Raw genomic sequence first — 22,999 nt, forward strand, 5'->3', positions numbered from 1 at the left:
TTGTGCAGGAAGTCATGGGAAGGTGATTCACAGCTGCTGTGCTGTGCCAGGGCTTTGGTAGCTCATTGCTGTGGGCAGTAAGTGATGGGCAGCGTGGCCATTTCTGCCTGCACTGACTTCTTTTTCTTGGTATTTATGCTTATCCAGTGCTTGTGAGGCAGCCTCCAAGACTTACTGCCACTGGGGATCTGTGCATCCATGGGGCAATTACACATTGAGGCAGAACCAAACATTATGTGTCATTTCTTTATCCTGACTGGGTAGGACACAACTGTGTTTAATTGCAGTGGCATGTAAACAGTGGAATTGAAGCTGACTCTGATGCAACTGTATTTTGATAGGCAGAAACCATGACGTGGTTATTGTTCCCTGAGCTAAGTGTCTTCTCAAGCAGCTATTACATGTGCAGGTTGTGCTTGCTTCTCAGCGTTGGCTAAAGAAAATTGTTATACAGAACTAACAGGCCAGTTTTGCCTCCTTGAGATCTGTCCCTGTCTGAATTCAGCTTCTAGCTTGCAGGAGGGTCACTGTAAACTTTTCCAGCCACTGAAGATCTCTTCCCCTGAGTACTCAGTACATGTGACTGATTTCTTAGTGGAAATTGCAGCCAAAAATGTAAGCTAGCTGTGCTTTGGGTGCTGAAAGCCTCTTCTACATCACACCTTTTAAAAAGAATATTTTGCTCTAACTAAGATTTTCCAAGAAACTGAGTGGGGATTAGATCTAGATTAATTAAAAAGAGTACTGGGTGACAACCATCCCCAGGTAGCTGTTTGCCTTCTGCTGACACTTGACCACGTCCCACCCTCTTCTGGCAAACCAAGGTCCCTGAGGCTTCCCTTGCTCTGGTTCATCCCCTTGTGGGGCTCTAACTCCAGTCTGCTGGAGTCACCACGGGAAGTGGTGAGTGGTGCTCAGTGGTGCCTTGTCCCCTTGTGCCACTGTACTTCTGTGCTGGCCAGTGCCACTGCAGGGGTGGCAGCTCCTGCTGCTGCCTTCACCTGTGCTCTGCCAATGTTGGGCTGGGAGCAGAGCTCCCCTTCCCAAGCCCTGAACACAAACCTGCCCCTCCCTGGCCATGCAGAGTGTTTTGTTTAGGCTGCACGTGAGGGGTGGAAATTTGGCAGCCGATATCTCAACGATGACAGTTTAGTCTGGTGCTGAAACTTGGCCAATGCTTTATAAGCCTACAAGCAAAGGTTTTGTTGTCTGTTCTTTAGTTACAGAATTGTCCTTGATGGGACAGTTGAGGGATAAAGAGAAGCCTGTGTGGAAAAAGACACCCTGAAAATAAAATGGTGGATGTTTCCACTGGATGCTGGAATACACCTGACAAATAAAACTTAGTGTCCAACTGTTTGCCAGGTTGATTATGGAAAAGGAGTAACTCTGGTGCTGTCCCTAACGCTTGGAGACAGGCTTTTTCCTTCTAGCAGTTTGCTGACATCCATCTAGGACAGGGGAAAAGTGCTCCTTCCTCAAAGCAGTGCCCAGCTCAGTTGCTCAGAGCATGGGCAGCAGGTCCACAGCTGTGACTGTCATGTCTCTGTCAGGATCATTTCTAAACAGTTCACTCTTGTGTGGATCTTTGAAGGGTTGTGAGAGGGATTTGTTCACAGTCACCCTGTCCCCTTCAGACTGAGGTAAGACCACAGCAGACTCGCAGTGCCCTCAATAATGATTTTGGACATTTCAGTCTGTTAGGATGCTGTTTGGAACTTAAAGCAATTCAGTGTGTTTGCAGGGGAGCTGGTCAGGGAAGCTCTTCTAACTGAAAAACTGTGACATGCTCATGCCCTTTGTCAGAAGAGTGCCTTTCCAAAGATGTGCACTTCTTCTTTTTGAAGAAGTCAGTAGGTGAATTGAAGAAAGAGGGTCCCCAGTGGGTGTGCTCCGTTCCTGGCACATCTCCTCACTTGGAGCACTCTGGGGCACCCTGAGATTGAAGCAGAGCATGGCTTTTTTGCAGGTGTTTTCCCCACTCACAGAGCCAGTGGGGTGATGGTCTTCACTGTGCTCTGCGGCCTGTGCTGGGGCAGGAGAGAGGAAAAGAGGATGGGAAAGAAAAAAGGAGCAGCAATGAGCAGGACTTGAGGTAGAAGAGGAAGATGGACGAGGCAGCTCAGAACAAAGAACAGTGTTCAGTTTGTTCAGGGGGGAAGGTATGTGATTGTGTAACTGGGGCTTGTATCATAATTCAAACACCCCAGGTGGCTATGAAGGTTTGCAGGCATTTCCCAACACTGTAAAGACTTTGCAATCTTAATATTCTTAGTGGAACTTTTTATGTAATGCTCAGTAAATCTGTTAGAGATCCGAGTGGAGCACCAGGATGCGTGGATCTCCTCCTGCTGTGGTTTTGTGCACCACAGGGTGTTCCTGGCACCTTGACAGCTCAGAGTCACTTTGTCACGCCTTGTGCCTACCTATTGCAACATGCCTGCAATGAACATGCCATTCAGACTCCCCTAATGCCTAGTCATAACAGGATGGATTAAGAATGGCATTTCAGCCTTCCTGAAGGATTTCCTTGTTTTTGCTGGTCTCTGAGGCCTATTGAGGCTGTGCAGAAAGGCTCTCAGGATATCACTTGGTGTTGCTACCCTGAGGGTGTTTAGGGAGAGCCTGTGTGACAGTGACTGCAAGCTCTGAGCCAATATTTGTACCCAGAATGTCTGAGAAAGATGGTTGTCTTCATTTTTGTCTCTACAGGAAGTGCAGCAGGGCTCAGGTGCTCCCATTTTTAGAGGCTGTGGAAGATCTGGGCATGCACTGGAGTCCTCTGCCCATGCAGTTGTCTCACTCCTGTTCTGAGTGTTAGGGTGGAGGGAAGACCCTCAGCACCAATGGCATTGTGTCACTGCAGACCCAGTTCCCTGCACATCTGTGCTCCCAGCCTGGCTGTAGAACTAATTAATTGCTGCTAAGGAAAGGCTTGTTTAAACCTGACATACTTCTGTTCCTTTTCCTGGTCTGTCACATAAAATATTGCCTTCTTTCAGCTTAAGCCTTCATTCCAGCAGGCAGGATGGGGGATACATGAGTGTGCAGTGGCTGGTGGTGCCTTCTGGCTTTTGTGTTGTGCCAAGTTGAATCCAGATCAGCTCCAGCAGAGTGAGCCATTCAAAGGCCTGTGGTGGCTGTGGGTGATGGCCCCAGGCAGGCCCTGCCTGTCTGTGCTCAGTGGCTCTGGGCACCTCTGCCCCACCAGCATCCCTTGCTGGACCAGAGCCATCCTGTGACAGCACAAGCTTCCTCCAATGGCTTCCCACCAGTACTCTTCCAGAGGAATGGAACTCTTTTCCTGACAGTAGAGGTCAGACTGTTTCAAAGCTGTGACCTCTTGGTAAAGAAATGGAGCCAAATTTAATGTAAGGTGCCATTGCCTTGGGTGGTGACTTGCAGTTTTGACCATGAAGGCAGCATGTTTCCCTACAATATCTTTTCTTGATTGAGCACCACACATCCCCTCCCTTGAGGGGGATGTGGCCAGACCTTGTTGGATCAGTGCAGAGGCTCATTTCCTAACTGTATCCAGACAAGACTTGAGAAGAGGAATAGATGAGAGCAAGTGGTGAAGTGCTGGGTGGAATGGTCAAGGTCTGACACTCTCCCTCCTTTCCCACCATTTTGAACCAGATATTGCAGTGAGGTGCAAGTTCTCCATCAGCTGAAGTGAGGCTTGAGCTGTGCCAGACCTTACATACAGCAAGAATCTCTCCAAAGTTTTATCAATGCTTGGGGTACAGCCTTGGCCTTGTGGATGTTGGTGGCAGTGTTCCCATAGATTCCATTGGATTGGGAGCCCTTTTTTAATCAATGTATATGAGGTGATGGGAGGAGTCCAGGGCATACCCTGGCCAGAGCAAATGAATGAAGCTCCAGGAGTGATGGTGTGGGAAGAGAGGACTTTGCTCCCCATCTGGTTAGTAACTTGGTTAAACAGAGCTGGATTTGGTCCAGAGGATGGTAAAGCTGTTGGGAGATGAAGGGACAATGGCACTCAGTGTGTGTAGGGGAAATGTCTTTGTCATAGCACTGAACAGCAAAACCTTTCCCATCTGGTAGAAATGTTCTGGGAATGTGTTCTAGGATCTAAGGGTGATTTTTGTTGTGTTAACTGCCTTGGCATGGGTTCCAGGGGAACTGGATGGTGGGATCTGAGCTGTAATTACTTCCCTGGGTAAAATCTTGATCTCATGGGGGATTTTCCTGCCCACACTTGTTTAGAGGAGGCTAATTCATGTAGGCCAGTGGCCTGTCATGATTCTTCATCCTCCCCCAGTGTCACATCCTGTATTGGCAGGAACATGATTCTGGATTATTTTATAAACAAGTCAGTTACATTAAATTACCCTTGAAAGACCCAATTGGTATTCAGACCTCAAGGTTGTTTATGAGCCCAGGCCAAACATAAAACATATTCCAGGCTTGAATTCAAATCCAGGAGTGAAATGAAAGTGGTTTTGTTAGACAACTTGGTTCTGTCCACTACAGAACCAACTAGGAGGGGTTTCTGTGCCATTGTCCAGCTCCTTCCCTGTAACCTGAGGTTCTCCTGTGTGTGTGTTGTGTAGCCTGATGTGGATAATGCAGTGGAGGCAGCAAAGGCAGCGTTCCAGAGGGGCTCTCCGTGGAGACAGATGGATGCCCCAAGCAGAGGACGACTCCTGCACAAGCTGGCTGATCTCCTGGAGAGGGACAGAGTCATCCTGGCAGTGAGTACTGGAGCAGTGATAAGCCAGCAACAGTTGGCTTTGGTATATCCATATCTACCTGATATTTTTCTGTTCTCTCCTTTCATGAAGGGCAGAAGACAGGAGTAATGACTTTTTTCCTTTTTCTGCAGGACTTGAGGGGTTTTAGAAGGCTGGCAGTTCTTCTACATAGTTGACTTTTGCAGGACTTTAGCTAGTTATTGAAGTGATCAAATATATTAATACTTAAAATGTGCTCAGTTGGTGGAAGCCTTCAGACTCTACAGGCCTTGTACATCTTTCCAAATGGCCCCCAGAGATCCTCACTGGGGGCTGCTGTCCATCCCCACCTAAGCTCTTGGATCTCAGCACTCTCCAGCTCACTGCTGCATTTTTACCTTCAGGGAAAGGCATCTATGACACTCCATGCTGTCAGATGTGCAGGTAACTGAGCCAGTGCCCTGCTGAGGTCAGTGGCAATTGACACCTGTGGGATGTGCTCAGGAGCCTGTACCTGTGTGACTCTGTTGAGCTGGGTCTCTTTCCCCAATACAGTGTCACTCAACCACTTGACATCTTTCAGTTTCAGCAGAAACCAAAACATTTTGTTCTGAAGACAGTTCTGGGCAGCAAGTAAGAGGGAAGAAAAGAAATACATATATATGTGTGTGTGTGTGAATAAACCCTGGTTATTTTCTGCTCACTTTTTGATGTGACTTTGGGGCACCCTCCTTTTCCCTTAACCAGAACACACTTCAAGCTTGCTGTGGTCCTTCTGGTCTGGAGGGCTTGTTTGGCATTGCTGTTTGCACTGCAGAAATCCAGCCCTGGCTGCCTTGGCTGTGTGCTAAGCAATGACTTATAAAAATCAGTTGTTTTAGCAGACATTAAGTGGATAACAATTCTTGCCATTCCAAGGGGAATGTCTGTTTGAGTGCTGTTTGGACCCTGATGTCTGTGGAGCATGACAGGGTATGACTTCATGTGTAAACAAAGATGTTTCAATCTACCAAGGGATAGTACTTCCTTTATGGATGTGCTGGCCATTTGCACCAATATCCCATTTAATGACCTGAGTGGAGAACAAAGCATTTCCTGAGCTAATGTCCAGAACAGTGTGAGGGACACAGGCTCAGCCTGGACTTGGTTTAGAGCTGATCAGCACCAGTGCAGCTTCAGTGGGGCAACTTCTGCCTTGCCCTAGGCTCAGCACAGATAGGAGCACAAAGGTTACTTTACCAGAAGGCTTTTCAGAGGTTGGGTTTAGGCTTCTGAAGTAGAAAAAATAATTTTTTTTTTTTTATAATAGAAGGAAAGTAGCTCTGCCTGATTTCAGTGACACCATCTGGACTCCAGAACATCTGTGCTGGAAGGTCAGTTAGGGTGAAGTCATGATACTCACGTTGTTTCTGACCAGTGCCCCAGACCCCAGCCTGTATCCCACCCACACTCACCTTCTGGAGGCTTCTGGAAGGTGCCCCTGGACAAAGCAGCTCCTGTACACATCAGAGTTACTGTGTGTGCTTTCCCTTCTGCATTATTTGTATTAACAAGCTCATTCTCTAAATATTAGAGGAGGGAAGAACATTCCATGTCTTCAGAACAAGGCACAATAAAGCTGATGAGAGGGTTTTTTAAAAGCTCTTTCTTAAGAAAAACACCCCAAAACATTGACTTGTCTGACAGTGAATGCAAATGGGTTTTTTTCAGACTCTGGAAACAATGGACACAGGAAAACCTTTCCTGCAGGCTTATTTCATTGACCTGGAAGGCTGCATCAAAACCCTGCGGTACTATGCTGGATGGGCTGATAAAATTCAGGGCAGAACTATTCCAGTGGGTGAGTACCTCCAGAGCTGGGATGGGATCAGGCTTGAGGGGGAGGGAGATCCATGGAAAGGTTGGCTTCTGAAAAACCTGCAAAAATAGTCTGCACTTCCTATCTATCTCAGGATGCATTTTAAGCAGATGTGTTTCAGTGTTGAAACTAATGGGAAAAGTTGGTTAATGCCTGGATAGCTCTCTGGAAAATAATGTGTGGGCTCTTCTGTTGCATTTTTATCAGAGAAACTTTTGGTCAGAGCAGTCACACAGAGAGAACACTTTGGTCCAGGTGTAGAAGTTTGATTATGGTTTTGGTGAGAGCAAGTTAAGAGAATGGATGTCCTTGTGGCATGATGGGCAGTATGGAGTCTTTTCAAATTTGGCCTCTTTTGTCCCTGCTTGTGGGTGATCACTGAGGCTGTGTGAAGGACAGACACTGCAGACAGAAATTAGTCACCAGAGGAAGGGCTTTGGAGGGCTGAGCTAGTTCAGTCTGTGCAGACAGCAAAAGAAGCCATGTCAGTCATATAAACTGAGATTTGTCACCCTCATTCAGAGTGGTGTAAAGCTTTGCTTGTCTGGACACTCCTTGTTTGTCCTGATTTGAAATCACTTTGAAAAAGCATCATTAGAAATTTTCTTGCTCTCTGTCACATCTTCCCAAAGAAACTAGGTGTTCAGCAAGAATGAATTTGAAAGGCAAATGTTCTTCCTGCTTTCTCTGTGAAAGAGCAGCAGCAGTATTTTAAGGTGAATGGTACTACTTTAGTTCCAGAGTTTCATCTTTTTATGATTTCTTACCAGGAGTGTCATTCCTGTCACACTGAACAGGATTCCTGTGTGTAAAGTGGGGTTTAAAGCTCTCTCCCTCAGGAAGACAAATGCTTTGTGTTTTTCAGTAGGACAATCTGAAGGAAATTTATGTTTGCTCATATCAGTGTGATAATGAGTTATCCTCCCCTCAGCCTCAACACAGGGAGTTTGCAGAAGGAACTGAACCCTGGTTTTAAAAGGTTCCTGTGTGACTGTGAGTGGTGTTTGGCTTTCAGGCTGGCACAAGACCTGTACTCAGATCTTCATCTGGACAAACACATGAGTCAGGATGAACAACAGTGTTCTCTGTCTAACAGGGGCTTATTTCTGTCCCCAACACCCTATCTGTAAAAGTGAGGATTTTGACTGTTTTGTGCCCTTTTACTCTCTTGTCTTGCAGATGAAAATTTTGTCTGTTTCACCCGGCATGAGCCCATGGGTGTCTGTGGAGCCATAACCCCAGTAAGTGACAGTGCTGGTGCCCTGCATGTCCCACAGAACTGGAAATTCCATGTGCTCTCCATCCTGTCCTGCAGCCTTGTGCTGCCTGGCTAAGCACAGCTGTTCTGCAGGGAACTCCCATCTCAGTGGCCTGATGTAGTTTTGTGTTTTACCCCCATGCCAATTGCTCTTGGCAACAGAAGTGCTCTGCAGTGGAAGGGTGGGTCTCCTGATCAGATGCTCTGTGGCTCTCTGAGGCTGACACCAGTCACCAGAGAGCAGTCAGAGCTCTGGCTCTCACACTGCTGGGACAGCCATCTCGTCATGAGGAGTGTTGGCTTTCTGCTGCCTCGTGCTGATGCATAGTTTTGGGTTTTAAATCATATCCATTATCAATTAATTATGTCTGGCTGCTTTCTGAACTTTCTGGGATTAAATCTCACTGAATAGTTTTCTTTTCCTTGAGGTCTCGTTCTCTGCTGAGGGGACAGTGTGGCCAGCTCTTGGAATGCCTCCAGTGTTAGCATGTGTTCCTTGCTCTGTTTCAACAGACAGCCAGGAAGACTTTACAGCTCATGGGAGACAGATTTTGTTCCTGTCTGGTTGTAAAATGCTTTGAATGTGGTATTCTACAATTTGTGAGGCAAATGGTGCTGTGTCAAGATTCTGTTTGGACACAGCACCAAGTCTGCCAGAGAAGTCTTTGGACAATGCTCTCAGAGCTGTGGTGGGAGCCTTGCTGCTGTCCTGTGTAGGTCCAGGAGTTGAAATGTGATGATCCCAGTGGATCCCTTCCAACTCAGGATGTTCTATGATTATATGGTACTTGGATCAATAAGAGCTCCTGGAGGGTTTTGACTTCTGAGATAAGGTAAAAGACTGAAAGAAATGCATATATGCTGGACCCTGGCAATACCAGGTCTGGATCCCAAAGATGTCTGGGGAAATTCTGCTTTTTCCTTCAGCAGAACTGAATTTGTACCCCAGGTGATGAGAGGACATGATCTCTTTGGCAGTGTCAGGGTGAGGCAAAGTAGGAGGTTATCAGACATTTCTCTTGGTGACTTCAGAACTTTTCTGGCTGAGCAAGCAATGTGACTGCTGATGAGCAGAATTTATGACTTAAGATCAAAATCTCAGGTTCCTCACACTGATCAGCAGTTAAAGGGTATTTCCCTGTCACTCTCAGCTACCTTTGGCCCTCAGCAATGCTTTGGAAGATATCCCTTTAAAAGCCTACATGCAGGATGCTTTGGAAGGCCACTGTAGGAGACAGAGTGAGGCTTGTAAGATCTCAGGTTGACCCTAGACTAGAAATAAATACAACAGAAAGTATAGAAACAAATTTGACTTAAGATCAACACTGAGTTTGTATAAAGAATGATTGGGGCCAACAAAACCACATCTGTCTTCAGTTTACTCAGAACAAATATTCTCCAATTTTTTTTTCCCAGTTCAATCTCGATAACACCTACAGCCGGTGGGTTTGTATTTCCTACTTGATTGAAAGAGATTCTGTCACTGTCCTGGCTGTGTTTCCCTAGAGCAATTAACAGTCCTCCCTTACTCCTATGGCTTGACTATATTTAAATAATATTTTATTTTTATTTAGCTAAAGAAGTTCTTAGGAAGTGCAGCATATGGCTGATTTTCATCCCAAGGTGATATCATGAGGCAGCCTGGAGTCCTTCTCTGTTACTTTCACCAGGCACTGCAGCAGAAAGCTCCTAATGGAGCTATTTCATGCTCTGAAACTGTAGAAAAGTAGTGTAGGTGTAAATGGCTCAACCTGCCAGGCCTCCAAGAAAACTTAGGAGAAAAAGACAAATGGGAAAATTATGGGATGTGGCCATTGGAGAAGATCACTGAAATGGAACAGGTCTGGGGAAAAGGGTGAAGCAAGTTGAAGAATAACACTTGAGACCAAATTCTGCTTTGTCTCAGGGTTAGAATAGAACTCGTGGCTGAAAAGCTACACTGCTAATTTATTTGTAAGTGTGAATTTGTGGATTCCTGACATACTTGGCTTCTTTGTTGATAGCTGAAGGCCCTTGGCTTGGGTTTTGACAAGAAGTCCCCTTGCTGTTGGCCTGCTTCCATCATCCCTGAAGCAGCATTAATTATTTTTAATGAAAAAATCCTTTCTGCTGCCAAATGACCTTTCTGAGATCCAGTGTGAGCTAGATTTTCCACTTCTTACTTAGACTCCAAGATCCCCAAATATACATGACCATGAAAGAGATTAGCACAGAGAAAACTGATGTGGACTGGTTCCTAATTCCAGATTAGAAAACTAATTGGAAAGGAACAATTTGCAATATGAAGAAAGTATGAGACCTCCCCTAGATTTCCATGACTGAACAACTCACTGCAGCTTCCTATTTATAAAACTGGAACTGAATGATATTATATAACTCCTAACTACTCAGCCAGTGCTTAACAGAGAAAAACTAGGTTTTTTTCAATGAGTAGTTGCATTCTGTAATTCCCCACATACAGATGCTGTACAGAAGTGATGCATCAGGAAACTGCCTCCAACACAGTATCTGTGAAGAGCCAAAATCCTACACAAAATGTGATCAAACTCCTTCAAAGAATGAGGTCACATCGTGCAGAAGGTTGTCCAGCTTACAGGATTAGTGTGAGGACTGCCAGCAATATCAGGGACCTCAGGGGGAAATCAAGGAAGTTGTATTCCTTAGCCCAAGCAAGCACAGCATTATAAACAGAGACTCCTCTTTGTGGCTTTCCTCCCAGCTCCTTTCCTCCCTGAGCTGGGAAAGGGCTGCATGGAAGTGAGTAGGTGACTGTGGCAGGCTGATCTGAGCAGTGCCTTGTGTTCTTGCAGTGGAACTTCCCCCTGCTGATGCTGGTCTGGAAGATGGCACCAGCTCTGTGCTGTGGAAACACCCTGGTCGTTAAGCCAGCTGAACAAACTCCGCTCACGGCGCTCTACATTGGCTCCCTGATCAAGGAGGTGAGGAAATCTCAACAGCCGCTCCAGGTTCTGCTCTCTCAAGGCCATAAGCAAGGCTGTATTTTGAATTGGTTTTTAGGTTTTAAAGAGTCTGAGCATAACAAACAGACTTCCAGCTTTAATAGGTTCAAAGGAAAGTGAGAACAACTTCTGTCTTCAGGCTTTTTTCCAAAGGCCTTTGTGACTGGCTGGGAGGTGGCAAACATCACAAAACCTGTGCATTTTTCTTCTTTCTCTGGAAGCTGCAGACAGAAGAAAAGATGCTTTTGTTCCCCTACCTTGTTTTCCCCTCTCCCAAATGAGGGAAGGGCAACAGCTCAGTTTTATTAGACAATGGGACAGAAAAGAGTGTGATTAGACAGCAGTGTTGTTTGTTGTTTTAAAGTGGGATAATTCCACCAAGGCAGAGTGCCCTGGGAAACAATTCCTCGTCATTGCTGTGGTTCCTAGAACAATGTAGCTGTGTCTGGCCTGTGAAGTCAACTGAAATAAAGGCAAGATGATAGGTTGGGGCTCTAAAATGCTGGTTTAGGGCTTGTCAGGTAGGGTCTTGTGTGCCAACAGATCTGTTAATTGTGCAGAGGAGGTGGGAGGTGCTCAGAACCTTCCAGCACTGCTCAGTACATCAGCTTCCTTAGCTATGGATGTGAGTGACTGAGGAAAAGTAAAGAAGTTGTAGATGGACTTTGGCCTCTCAGTCTGTTTGTTAGCCTCAGTCAAACGATGATTTTGTCCTTTCTTGCCTTAGCCTGGGAGAAAACAGAAAGATATGTTGATAATTGTCACTTAGGGCTCTTCTGTCAGGAAAGGAAGCGGAAAAATAGTACCAGTTAAATGTCTCCTACAGTTACTTGGCTTAATGAGATTACACAAGATGAGTGAGTGACGACAGGGTACAGTTGTCATGACTTCTACTGAGCCCTGCCACACCACTTCTTTCTTGACTCTGACATGCAGCTCCCCAAACACAGGCATAGCATTCCCCCCCAAAAAAATACCATTCAATTCTGGTAAAAATTTTTTTTTCAGCTGAAATTCTAAGGTTGCTGTTTCTCACAGTTGTCCTTCAAGGCAGAAGTGTAATTAGAGCACAATAATTTTATTTGAAGATGCTCCTTTCTCTGCCCAAAATTAGCTGAATTCTTTTAAGTTTTCACACAAATGAGTTAAAGTTTTTTTGTTTTCATCTTTAAAAGGATGTAGAAGATGTTACCACACACACAAAGCTATGTGTTACGTTCAATGAAATAATTTTTGGCCAACCAAAATATTTGGCTTTCATTTTTGCTGAAAAACAGAAAAAACTTTTTGGCTCAGGGTATTCTGAACCAATTTTTTACTTCCTTGTGGCTTTGCTGCTGACTCCAAACATCATTGCTTGCACAGTTTGACATGCAGAATTTGCTTGAAAACTCATTAGCCAAGATGCAAACTCCATTAAATGCATTTTTGTCATTGTCACATCCATAGAAGAAATGTGACCACCCTTCCAATTTATGAAAAGAAAAAAGGGGGGGGGAAAAGTCTTATGAGGATAATTTTTTTGCAAGACAGTACATGAGCAATTGCTTCCTTTTTTTCTCTATTAAAAGGAATGGCATTTATTGAGATTTTTGTATTAAAAAGTCATAGGAAATGAAGCATATGTGTTATATTCTGGAATTTCATCATTAGAAATTGCAAGGAAAACAACCTTGTGCTATCAGTAGTAAGGGAAGGCTAACTTAGAAGAGCAATAATCCTTGGAACTCTTGTTTCAGGAAGTAAAACCAAACCAGTCAGTCCCTCAGTTCTCCTTGCACTACAATTTCACCTGAAGTTTTGCCATTTGTCTGTTTTGGCAAAATTACTAGTTGGCTAATCTAGGTTGTAAATGTGGTGGAAACTTGCATAAGTCTTGTTACCATCTGCTTTTGTACTCCTGTTTTATTAGCCCCATCATCTAGTGAGGTTTTACTGACTTCTTAATCCCTCTGGTCCCTGAAGAACCACAAATGTCAACCTTTGTTCAAAACAAACTTTCATTCATTTACCCCTTGGCTGCAGCTGCACTGCAGTAGCTGGGGGCCAAGTTTGGCCAAAAGACTCACTCTCTTTTGGCTTGAAACTGGGACTTCTCCAAGAATTCTTACTGAAACTTGGCATTTCCTAAGCATGGCTATTAGTTTCACCCACGTCTACTCCAGCTGGTATCATGCAGCCATGTTACTGGAAAGTCTGGAAAACAGGGATGTATCTGGTAAGAGCTCAGAGGAGTATAGTACAACTAATCCAGGCTTTCTGGGAAATGAGCTGTGCTCTCAAATTCTCTACAGAGCTGTTTTAATCTCTGTTTCAGGTGGGTTTCCCTCCAGGTGTGGTGAACATTGTGCCAGGCTATGGCCCCACAGCTGGAGCTGCAATTTCTACCCATGACAGCATTGATAAAATTGCTTTTACTGGATCAACCAAGGTAGGTGATGGATTTCTCAAAGACACCTGCTGTTCCTCTTTGCTTTCTCTTATAAACTGTCATCCATACAAGACTGGACCTATGAGATGTCAGTGACTTCTGTATAACCAGCACTTCCTCTGTCACATTCCATGTGACAGGGTTTCTCAGAAGTGTTTGTTATTTGTCCAATTCAGATCCTTGTGCTTGTAATAATCCCACATCTCTGAGAGCTGGGTTTTGCCAAACCACCACATTTCTGTAAGGACTGTCCCCCTTCTGACGTCAGGGAAGGCAGTCTGCAGGACAGGCTGGCAGTGACTTAACATCTTGTCATTGACCCAGTGGAGCTTCTGGGCATGTTTGCCTGCCAGCCCTGCCCTGCAACTGGAAAACATGTCAGTCAGAGCTCTGAACAATTCTTCCTTGGCTTTATTTACCTCTGAGGAACCAGGACTTAAATAAAAACATGGCTTTGTGCCCAAGGCCTTCTCTGCTGACGTGGAGGGGATTAACATTTGAGTTTCGTTCTGAGGCCTGCACAGTAAAGCACCTTCTATTTAGCTTTTTTTCCTGTAAATAAATGTGTCTGGCTTGTTTATGAGAGGGGTGGCCACAAGACCTCTGCACTATCAATCACCTCCAGCCATCCTCTTCCATACCTGCTTGGGAAAAGTGCATATGGCTTGGCCAAGACCATGGAATTGAGCAGAGCTGAGACTGCAAACAAATCTGAGTGCAGCAATCACTGCTGAAAATTCTCAAACAAAAGCTTGCTTAGAAAAGTGAACATTTTTCCACTGACTGCTTTAGATGTTTCTTGCAGTAGATCTGCACCTCCAGAATAGAGGCAGTGTCCAAAGAATGGAAATGCTCACACCAGTGGGGGCAGCTGAGGCAAATTCAGTCTCTTACTTCTTTGAGGAACACTATTCTTGTTGAGCATTTGCTCAATTCATCCATTCTTATGTCTGCCCTCATAATTGCAGAGTGTGATGTGAATGAATAATGATGACAAATTACCTTGAAAGGTGTTCTTGGTCGGTAAAGGTAACTCCAAACACACAAAAGCTGCAGCATTTACCAACACTACCATCTAGTGGCTTTGTGTACATCCTGTGCTTATCCCATAGGAAAAGGTGTGCTAAGCCTGTGTTTCTGTACCGGGATCATGGGAACAAACAGAACACAATAAAGTAAAAGTTCACAGTGAGATTTTTCTCTCTTGATAGTTGGTCTGATCTTGGAGTTTATTCAGTTACATGCTTTTCTCCAAATCCTAGATCAGAAATTTTTAGCCCAGATGAGACATTAGCTGTGTGAAAACAATAGAGCTTATAGACTCATCCAGCCCACATGGATCTGTTTGGGTTTTTAATGAAAAAGGAGTATCCAGTGGATTAGTGGCAGAAGGAAAATCTCAGCTGCTGGAGCCTGTGGGCAAAAAACTCCTGTAGACACTGTGCTTGTCTCCTAATCCATGGGTGTGCAGGAAACACCAAGGGAGGCAGATCCTTTGCTAATACATGTGTAATTTAGAAGTGTTTTCTTCCCCCTCCACCCATCTGTGAGTTCAGCTGCATCTCTGCAGCATTTGCAGCACAATGCTACTGTTTCTGAGCCAGGAATGAAGCTAATTCAAAATATATTTTGACTTAGTTATTAAGCCCCAGCTTGGGCTCAGTGCCAGCTTGGAAATGCTGATCTTAAAGTCCACGAGAATTTTCCCATATAGATCTCTTCTCTTAGGTTATTAACTCGCTCCTCTTTGGCCAGCCAGCCTGCAGTAATGCCTCTTGCAAAGCTAGGATGTATCACTTATTTCTGCTGTCTCTAGGGCTAAGCTCTGAGTGACTAGAGAAGATCTCTCCTGAGTTCAGGAGTCATGCTCAAGTAACAAGGGCAAACCATGAGAAGTGCAGACCTGTAATTGCCAGACAGCTGCCCCATGCTTTCCTTCCTCACAGTTCCACTCCAAGAGTAGTTTTAGTCAGAAATAAAGGTAAGGTTTCCATGTGCAAAGGTAAAATACAAGAAAACAGTTATAATATGAGCAAATTCAAATATTACATCACTCTTAAAAATTATCCTGCCCTAACAACTAAAGGCCCCAAATAGTTGTAATTAATACTGTTTCTAACAAAATTAATTTAATAAATTCTGAAAGCAGAGTAAATCCTCCCCTTCAGCATACAAAGGTAGTTCTCCCACACAACCTGCCCTTTCAGACCTGCCTGGACCAATCCTTAATTCTGGGGCTGCTTTTGACCCAACACATCACAGCAGTAGGAAACTCAAAGCATTTCAGAGTGTTCTCCCTGACCTCTACCTGCTGCAGCTGCCATCCAGGCTCTTCTATCTTTGTTGGAATCACACTTGAGATTTTAGGGGAAACAACTCATGTCCTCTTTGTATCTCACTGATACAGGTTGGAAAACTGATCAAAGAAGCTGCTTCTAAAAGCAACCTCAAAAGGGTGACGTTAGAGCTGGGAGGGAAGAACCCCTGCATTGTGTGTGCAGATGCAGACTGTGAGTATGGGCTGCTGGCTGTGCTTGCTGTCAGAGGATCCAGGGTGGTGGGTTTTGTGTGTCTCTGCTGTCCTCTGGCAGCTCACAGGGCTTGCTGTTTCCACCCCAAAGGCTGGAGGAAACCTCTATCTAAGGGCAGGATGTAGTTGGGCATTCCTGGAGCTCTTCCCCAGCATGGGGATCATTCCCATGGCCCGTGGTGCCTTCCCTGGGTATGGCTGCAGTTGCAGTTAAATCTTGCATTTCTGTGTTTGCTATTTGTGGGCTTTCTCTTTGGTTGTCAGTGCTGCAGAGCCTGAGGCAAGCACTGGGGAGAGCAGTTTTCTGCAAAGCAGCCTCTCTGCAGGCATTCCTGTGACAGGGGAATTTTGTAGGACCTATTCTATCTAATCCAGCCTTCACCTCTGTCCTGGTGGTCTGCAGGGCTCATCTTGTGTGTTTCATTGCAATTTTGTTACATGACTCAGAAGTACTAGGAGATATGTTTAATCTGTGATCACCAAAATGGTTGGAAAATCCTATCTGGCTTCAGGAAAATCCTCTCCAGTCCTGCACAGCACACATTGAAAATCAGAGGTATTTGTGCCAGCTGCTAATTGTGAGCATTGCAAGGAGCTGGCCAAAGCTGGCATGCTGCTTTCTGAGCAATCATGTCTGAAACTTGTCTTTAAGAACCAATGCATGGTATCAAGAATTGCCAGAGCAAGAAAAACTGGTCACTGCCTTCAGTGAGTCCTTGTGGAAGAAAGTATCAGGAACTATGGCCAGCTAGACCTCAAGACAAAAGGCAGGAAGGGAGGTGGATGCAATAAAAGATCTGGTTTGGGGGCAGTGAGGCCCTGTGAGTGCCTTCCATGGGTGTGGACCATTGTCAGCATTTTTTAAAGAGGTTTTCCAAAGAGAAGGGAAAACAACAAGTCTGGAAACACTGGAATGCTGGAACTGTGCATGTGGTAACACTTTTCCCTCCTGGGTCTTCTCACAGTGGACTTGGCAGTGGAATGTGCCCACCAAGGCGTGTTCTTCAACCAGGGGCAGTGCTGCACAGCCGCCTCCCGCGTCTTCGTGGAGGAGCAGATCTACCCCGAGTTCGTCAAGCGCAGCGTGGAGTTTGCCAAGAAGAGACTGGTTGGAGACCCCTTTGATGCCAGAACTGAACAAGGGCCCCAGGTAAGCGTGTGTCAGAGAGTAGTTGTTGTTTGGTTTTTGGTTGTGGTTTTGTATAATTTTCCTTGTGTAAATATTATCCTTATGGACGCGGTCCCAGCAGAAGTGCCGAGGGGTGAGTAATGTATCGTGGCTTTATTTTTCCTCTCTATTTTAAATATCAATTAATCACAACTGTTGAAATGTTATGTTGTAATTTTTTTCAAAACACAAATGTATTTAATTCAGTTCTTATCCAGCTGTATGGAAGGGGCTGTCTCCCTGGTGCAGTAACACAAAGCATGTTGCAGTGAGCCATAGCTCTGTGCAGAAGAGTGCAGCTAAATGGCTATTCAGCTCCTTGGCTGTGTGGGTGATGACAAGTAGTTAGAGCCCAGAGACTCCTGAGTCCTCACTTTCCCTCTCCTCCTCTGCTGCCTTTCTGATCCTTTGGAGAAGTTTCAGCTGAATTAGGAGGAAGAAACATGCCAAACTCCTGTCAGAACCAGCCTCCTCAATTCTTCCAGAGCCTTCCTCTTAGTTTTTCCTTTTGAGGCAATCTGAGTTGTGCTGGAGAACTGGGGGAAGATGATCCTTAGGTCAGATCTCTTAACAGGCCCACTGTTTGGTACCAAAAATAAAGCAAGTCCTCAGAAACCTATAGCCAAGGCCTCTTTTTCTCAGTACTGCACTGTGGGTTTTAATTCCTTCATGCTGTCTGTGTAGGATCCCTCAGAGAAGGGGTGGCTCTGAGGACATCTGCCTCTCCTTATCTGGATCTGAATCTCCACATGACTCATGCATGGTAAAACCTCATTGCTTGCCCTCATGCAGGGGCAATAAGATGAGGTACATCCTCTGGTTATGCTGAGGCTGCATCCAGCCCTGTAGCTTGCCTAGAGATTTCAAACTGCTCGGGACTCTTAGGAAGAGAATCCCATGCTAAGACTTGCTCCAGCAGAGATGAGCTGACCCTCAAACACTGATTTCATGAGAATAGCTCCTGAATCCATTCAGTTGTGAGTTTTAAAGGGTGAAACACCCTGCGGTGGTTGGAGCATGTTGAACTGGGCTGCTCTTTTAACTTCATCGGTGTTCCAGCTCCTGCCAAGCTGGCAGAACCCTTCCAGGGTGCACTGTGGCACAGCTCCATCCTCTGGGATCACTGCTGTGGCTCAGGGGAGACCCTTTGCATACAGACCTGTAATTAAGGGTAACAGTGAGTTGGAATAGCAGTGTCTGGTCAGGTTTTAACTATTCTAACTATCTGTCCTCTTTTCCTGCTCTGGCTTACCTGTTATACTTGTAGGAGAGAGAGAACACCCACACACACCTGAACTTCTGTGTATGCAACTGTCAAGGCCAGGATGGGAAGGTGTTGAGGGAGTAGGAGGAAACTGTAAATCCCAAAGTTCTTATGTGGTTGCCAGTTCAAAGGGACAACCACTTCCCCTGCAGCTATGGCTCCTCGCTCTGGAGCCTGTGTTGTGGGCACATACAGAAACTTAGGCAGAGGAGAGAAATGATGCAGTGTCACAAGGACTTAAAAATACCTCTGAAAGTAGCAAAGATTCACACTTGTCCACAAGTTACTCTTCAAATATGAAGCTTCCAGATAATTTTTTCCCCCTGTTCCTGAAGTAACCTGCTTGGCTGTGAGGGTTTTTTTATCTTGAACTGATGGATAAGGGAAGAGTCACCAAGAAAAATAATTTGTCTTCTTCATCTCTCCCAATCAGATGCTTCAGATCCAGCCTGTTGCTTTCATTTTCCTTTGGTGTAAGGCAGGGTGAACATACAAAACAGCATCACAACAATGCTGCATAGATCCCATTGTGGGATGGTTACTGGCTTAGAAGCCAGCAAGGGGGAAGGGGTAGAAGCCAGCCTTCAGGCTGGCAGTGGTTGTAGCTCATGATCTCTTTGGTCCTGCATCAGCTGCACGTGATGACAATCCTGTCCCACAAGAACTTGAGGTTGACCCAAGCTAGTCCAGGAAAAGTGGTCCCATGTGCAGTTGTTTGTTCCTACATTGCACTGCACTGGATTGGAGAACTGGCTGATTCAGGTCTAATCCAGCCTTTTTGGAAGTGAGGAAGAAAGGTTTTACTCAGGTCAGTCCCCTGATGTGGATTACTGTTCACTGGCATAGATGCTCATGGCATGGGAGTGGGAAAAGACTGTGTCAGCTGCAGTATTGGGTTATGCTGATATAAACTGTGCTGCTCTGATTAAAATTAGGTCAACTTTAAACAGCATTAAATTTAGACAGAAATGAGGCATGCTTCTGGTGAGACTTCTCCAAAACTCACATGTGTCTGGCAGTGCTGACTGGCTGGAATTCAAAGGACACCACAAGAAACCTGAGGGGTGCTCAGGACTGTTTGAGCAGAGTGCCAATCTCAAATGCAGGCATTTTTAAACTTTGGATTCCTGGGAGCTGTATCACAGGAAGCAATAAAGTAAATCTGCACAGATGGCAAACTGGTTAACCAGTGCATTGTACAACTGTGAGCAGCAAACTGCATTAGATGAGACTGACATCCTGGGGCACTAGAACAGGGATTACATTCGAGCAAGACTAGACTAGTTTTGTTATTTTAGAACTCAAATACTGGGATTTGTGGACTGCAAGACCTAGTCTACAGAAATAAAACAAGCACTAATTGTGGCACTTGTTAGTCAGTAATTATTCAGCCCAAAACATAATTTGATTTATAAGAAAGTGAATATTTTCCTTACACTGTAGACATGCACTTCAGGATTAAAGTGTGAAAATAAAACATTTAAGTAGAAAGGGTTGTGTCCAACAGCCAGTTGGACCCATTTGTGGGCTATTTTGTAGGATTACAAACACTAGGTTTGCACATGGAAAAAATTCTCCTTGTGGTCTTGACTGAAATGAAGCAAGAGATGAAGATTTGGGGGTTCCCGGATTTTCAGTATTGCAGTGATCCTTAGAAGCTCCCTTCTCTATTGAATTAGATGAACAAATAGTTGAATTTGCTTTACCAGATCATGTGTTTTTAATAGAATTCAATGCTTGAACCATAAATAATAGTGGAGTAGGGGACAGAATTTAAACAAGCCTTGCAAGCTCTAGTTACAATGACAAACAGTTCCACCCTTGCATGTCATTTTTACAAATGTTTTCTTTCCCCAGTGTCTTTTCATCTAACTGTAGTTTGCCTTGCAACAAGTTACAGCTGTATAAATATCCTTGTTTTGTTTTCTGTGATGTGAAGTGGATGGACTGGATTGGTCTGGATCACAGACATGCCAGGATGGAAAGCACTTGCAGATATTTTTGAATTATTTACGCTTGGCAACTAAGCAACCAGACAAATAGACAATGTGTATGGCACCTGCCAAACTCAGTGTGACACTGTATCCTACAGCAGGGCACATGTTTCCTCGGGCAGTAGCATGAATTAAGTGTGTCCTTGGGTAGCACCTTAACACATGAGAGAACACAAGCACTTAGAACACGCACAGTGCACGTGCTACTCACACATCTGTTTGCCTGGAGATGTGCTGGGCTCTGTTTCCACTCTGTACCACAAGTATCCCAAGGACACCCTCCTGCAGCTTTGATATTTGTCTAAAAGCATGAAACCTTGGATTGTGTGTGGTCAGGATTAACTGGGGACAGGATATAGTCTGTAATCTGGAGGAGTCAAGTGTGGAACACTGTGTAAACAGTCCCAGCTGGCAACTGGCCTTGCTGAAATAAAACCAGATGCCTAGGGAGGGGGATTGAGCCAGAACAAGCATCTGGAGACACCTGGCAATCAGAATAATCCCCCAGCCTTCCAGGACACCTTGTACCAGTGGGTGGAGTCTTCTTTAATCACCTCAATAAATTTGTCGAGCTTTTTTTGAGTTTTTCTTTTCAAAAACATATCTGAGTGTTTTACTATCTCCAGTGTGCTGTCATGAGGGATTTCATCACTTAGTTCCACATTGTGTCAAGAGCCAGGTCTGTTTGTTTGAAACCTGCAGTTCTGCAGCCCACTGCTGCACATGGAGCACAGAAGAGGGGTCAGCAGTGAGTGGAAGTGCTGTGGGCTTCTGCACCTGTTCCCAGCACAGGACACAGTGTATTTGTGGAGTGTATGATGTGTCCTCCAAGTCCTGGTGCAGCTGTGCAGCCTCAGGGTCCTGTCACTGGAGTGGCCTTTCCCCCGCCCCGTACAGAAATCCCTGGTTAAAGGCTGACAGCAGCACTCACTATTTGAGATTACTCCATAGTTAGGAGGAGTTAGAAAAGGTAGTTAAATGTGAGAGAGGAAAAAAAATGCAGGATTATACCAGTTTCTAAGAACTGTGAAAAGTGATTCTGATTTTAAAAGCAAGGTTTTGGTGCAGCAGTTGTGAAGTCACCCCACCAACAGGGCTTATCTTGAGGCTGTTGATGGAGTGTGCACTGTGGAAGGAGATGGAGGCAGAGCTCACTGGGTTCTTCCAGCTGGGGACAGAGCTGTAGGTGAAGCTGCACACTGCAGCAAAACTGAGTCAATAGTTCTTAGATCCTGGTCCTCCCTCTCCTGTACTGATTCTGCTGCTGGTCAGATCCCTTGCTGAGCTCTCTAGTCCATCTCAGGCAGTTCTCTTACTGAGATAAAGCAGTGCTTGGAGAAGGTGAGAAATCCTAGAGCTCCAGTGAGCTGAGCTGTGGGAGCACATATCCAGGACAGGGAGCAAGGGAAAGGGGGGAGACACCTCCATGTGGCAGCAAACTATTAGATCAGTTTAAACTGTCACATGTCACTTCACCTTATGTTTCCTGTGGCTTAGAGCAATGCCCATGTCCTGTCTTTCTCCCTGCTCACTCCCTGACTGCCACATCCTAAACTGAGCTATAAACTGACCCAGTTTGACAGTGCCCTGCAAATGTGCCCCTGGGCCACATTCCATGACTCCTCTCTGGAACCATGATAATAAAAGTGCTGCTGTTTGTTTCTTTTCCTTTCGTGTCTGACAGATTGACCAAAAACAGTTTGATAAAATCCTGGAGCTGATAGAAAGTGGGAAGAAAGAAGGAGCTAAGCTGGAGTGTGGAGGTCTTGCCATCGAAGACAGAGGCCTGTTTATAAAACCTACAGTGTTTTCAGAGGTCACTGACAACATGAGAATTGCCAAAGAAGAGGTACAGTACAAATCACCTAGAAAAATGCTGCTTCAGAATCAGAAATAGTGGTAACGGAGGGGGTTCTGTCTGAATCCTTAATTTTAAATATAAATAACTGAGTAAAAATAACTGACACTGTGGCAGGCTGGAGCAATTATTTACCCTGTAATTTCCAGTGACCATGGACAGTGTAATGTGTGTTCTTGCTTCCCTGCTTCTACAAGAGAAGGGGTTGCTTTATTGCAGAAATGTGGGAAAAGAACTCTGGGACCTGATGCTGGTAAAGGAGCAAAGGAACAGCTACTGAAGTTTGCTGAAACAGCCTTAGCATCTGAAACAATCCCAGATTCCATTCTCATGGCAAAATCTTCTGAGACTGACTATTTCTTTCCTATATGAAAACATGGTCAAAGCCAGCAAAGTGCAGATCTAATACTCTGGCTTTCGTTATTCATATGTAGAAATGTTGAACAAGCTGCATGTGATTAGATACTCTGATATTCCTTTGAAATAGAAGTTAATCTACTTTTCATCGTGTTCCCTAATGGAAAATAAGTAGTTGCCAAAGTCTAACTGGCATTTGTAGTTTAAAGTTTAGCCTAGTGCTTTTTATGGGGCTGCTTGCTGTTCACTCCTGGCAAGATGTTTAAATGTCTCAGACCTGCCACAGAATCTCTAAGGAACCTGGGAAAGATATCAGTCAGGGCATGAGTTACATGCTAAAAATAGAGAGAAAAAGAGCTGAAAATCCCATGACAAACCTTTTCTTAATGAACTGACTCCAAATCCCAAGCCATGATTCACAAAGCTTATCCAGTTCCATTCATTGGCAGTTTTGTTGCAAATGCATGTTCATCCTTTGCCTAGGATTAAGGCTCCACATAAGAGCCTGGGTATCCCAAAACTAAGACATTTATAAACCCTTGTATGAGCTTAAAAGTGGCCCAAATGAGTCTGTTTCTCACATTCAATGGGCTTTATTGTGCTGTGAGAGCCTGCAGACCAAGA

General features: G+C 44.9%; 1 protein-coding gene across 1 annotated transcript in view; it reads left to right on the forward strand.

Annotated features, from left to right (window-relative positions):
* ALDH1A3 (aldehyde dehydrogenase 1 family member A3) overlaps window positions 1-22,999 on the forward strand; it is a 33,259-nt gene that overhangs the window by 4,326 nt on the left and 5,934 nt on the right. Inside the window, exons 3-10 of the mRNA XM_030955481.1 lie at window positions 4,578-4,718; window positions 6,408-6,537; window positions 7,735-7,796; window positions 10,624-10,752; window positions 13,091-13,204; window positions 15,612-15,714; window positions 16,700-16,884; window positions 21,845-22,009. Of these exons, the coding sequence (XP_030811341.1) occupies window positions 4,578-4,718; window positions 6,408-6,537; window positions 7,735-7,796; window positions 10,624-10,752; window positions 13,091-13,204; window positions 15,612-15,714; window positions 16,700-16,884; window positions 21,845-22,009 (1,029 nt within the window). The remainder of the gene's footprint in view (window positions 1-4,577; window positions 4,719-6,407; window positions 6,538-7,734; window positions 7,797-10,623; window positions 10,753-13,090; window positions 13,205-15,611; window positions 15,715-16,699; window positions 16,885-21,844; window positions 22,010-22,999) is intronic.

This window comes from Camarhynchus parvulus, chromosome 10 (genome assembly GCF_901933205.1).
Source record: "Camarhynchus parvulus chromosome 10, STF_HiC, whole genome shotgun sequence".
NCBI classification, from domain to species: domain Eukaryota; kingdom Metazoa; phylum Chordata; class Aves; order Passeriformes; family Thraupidae; genus Camarhynchus; species Camarhynchus parvulus.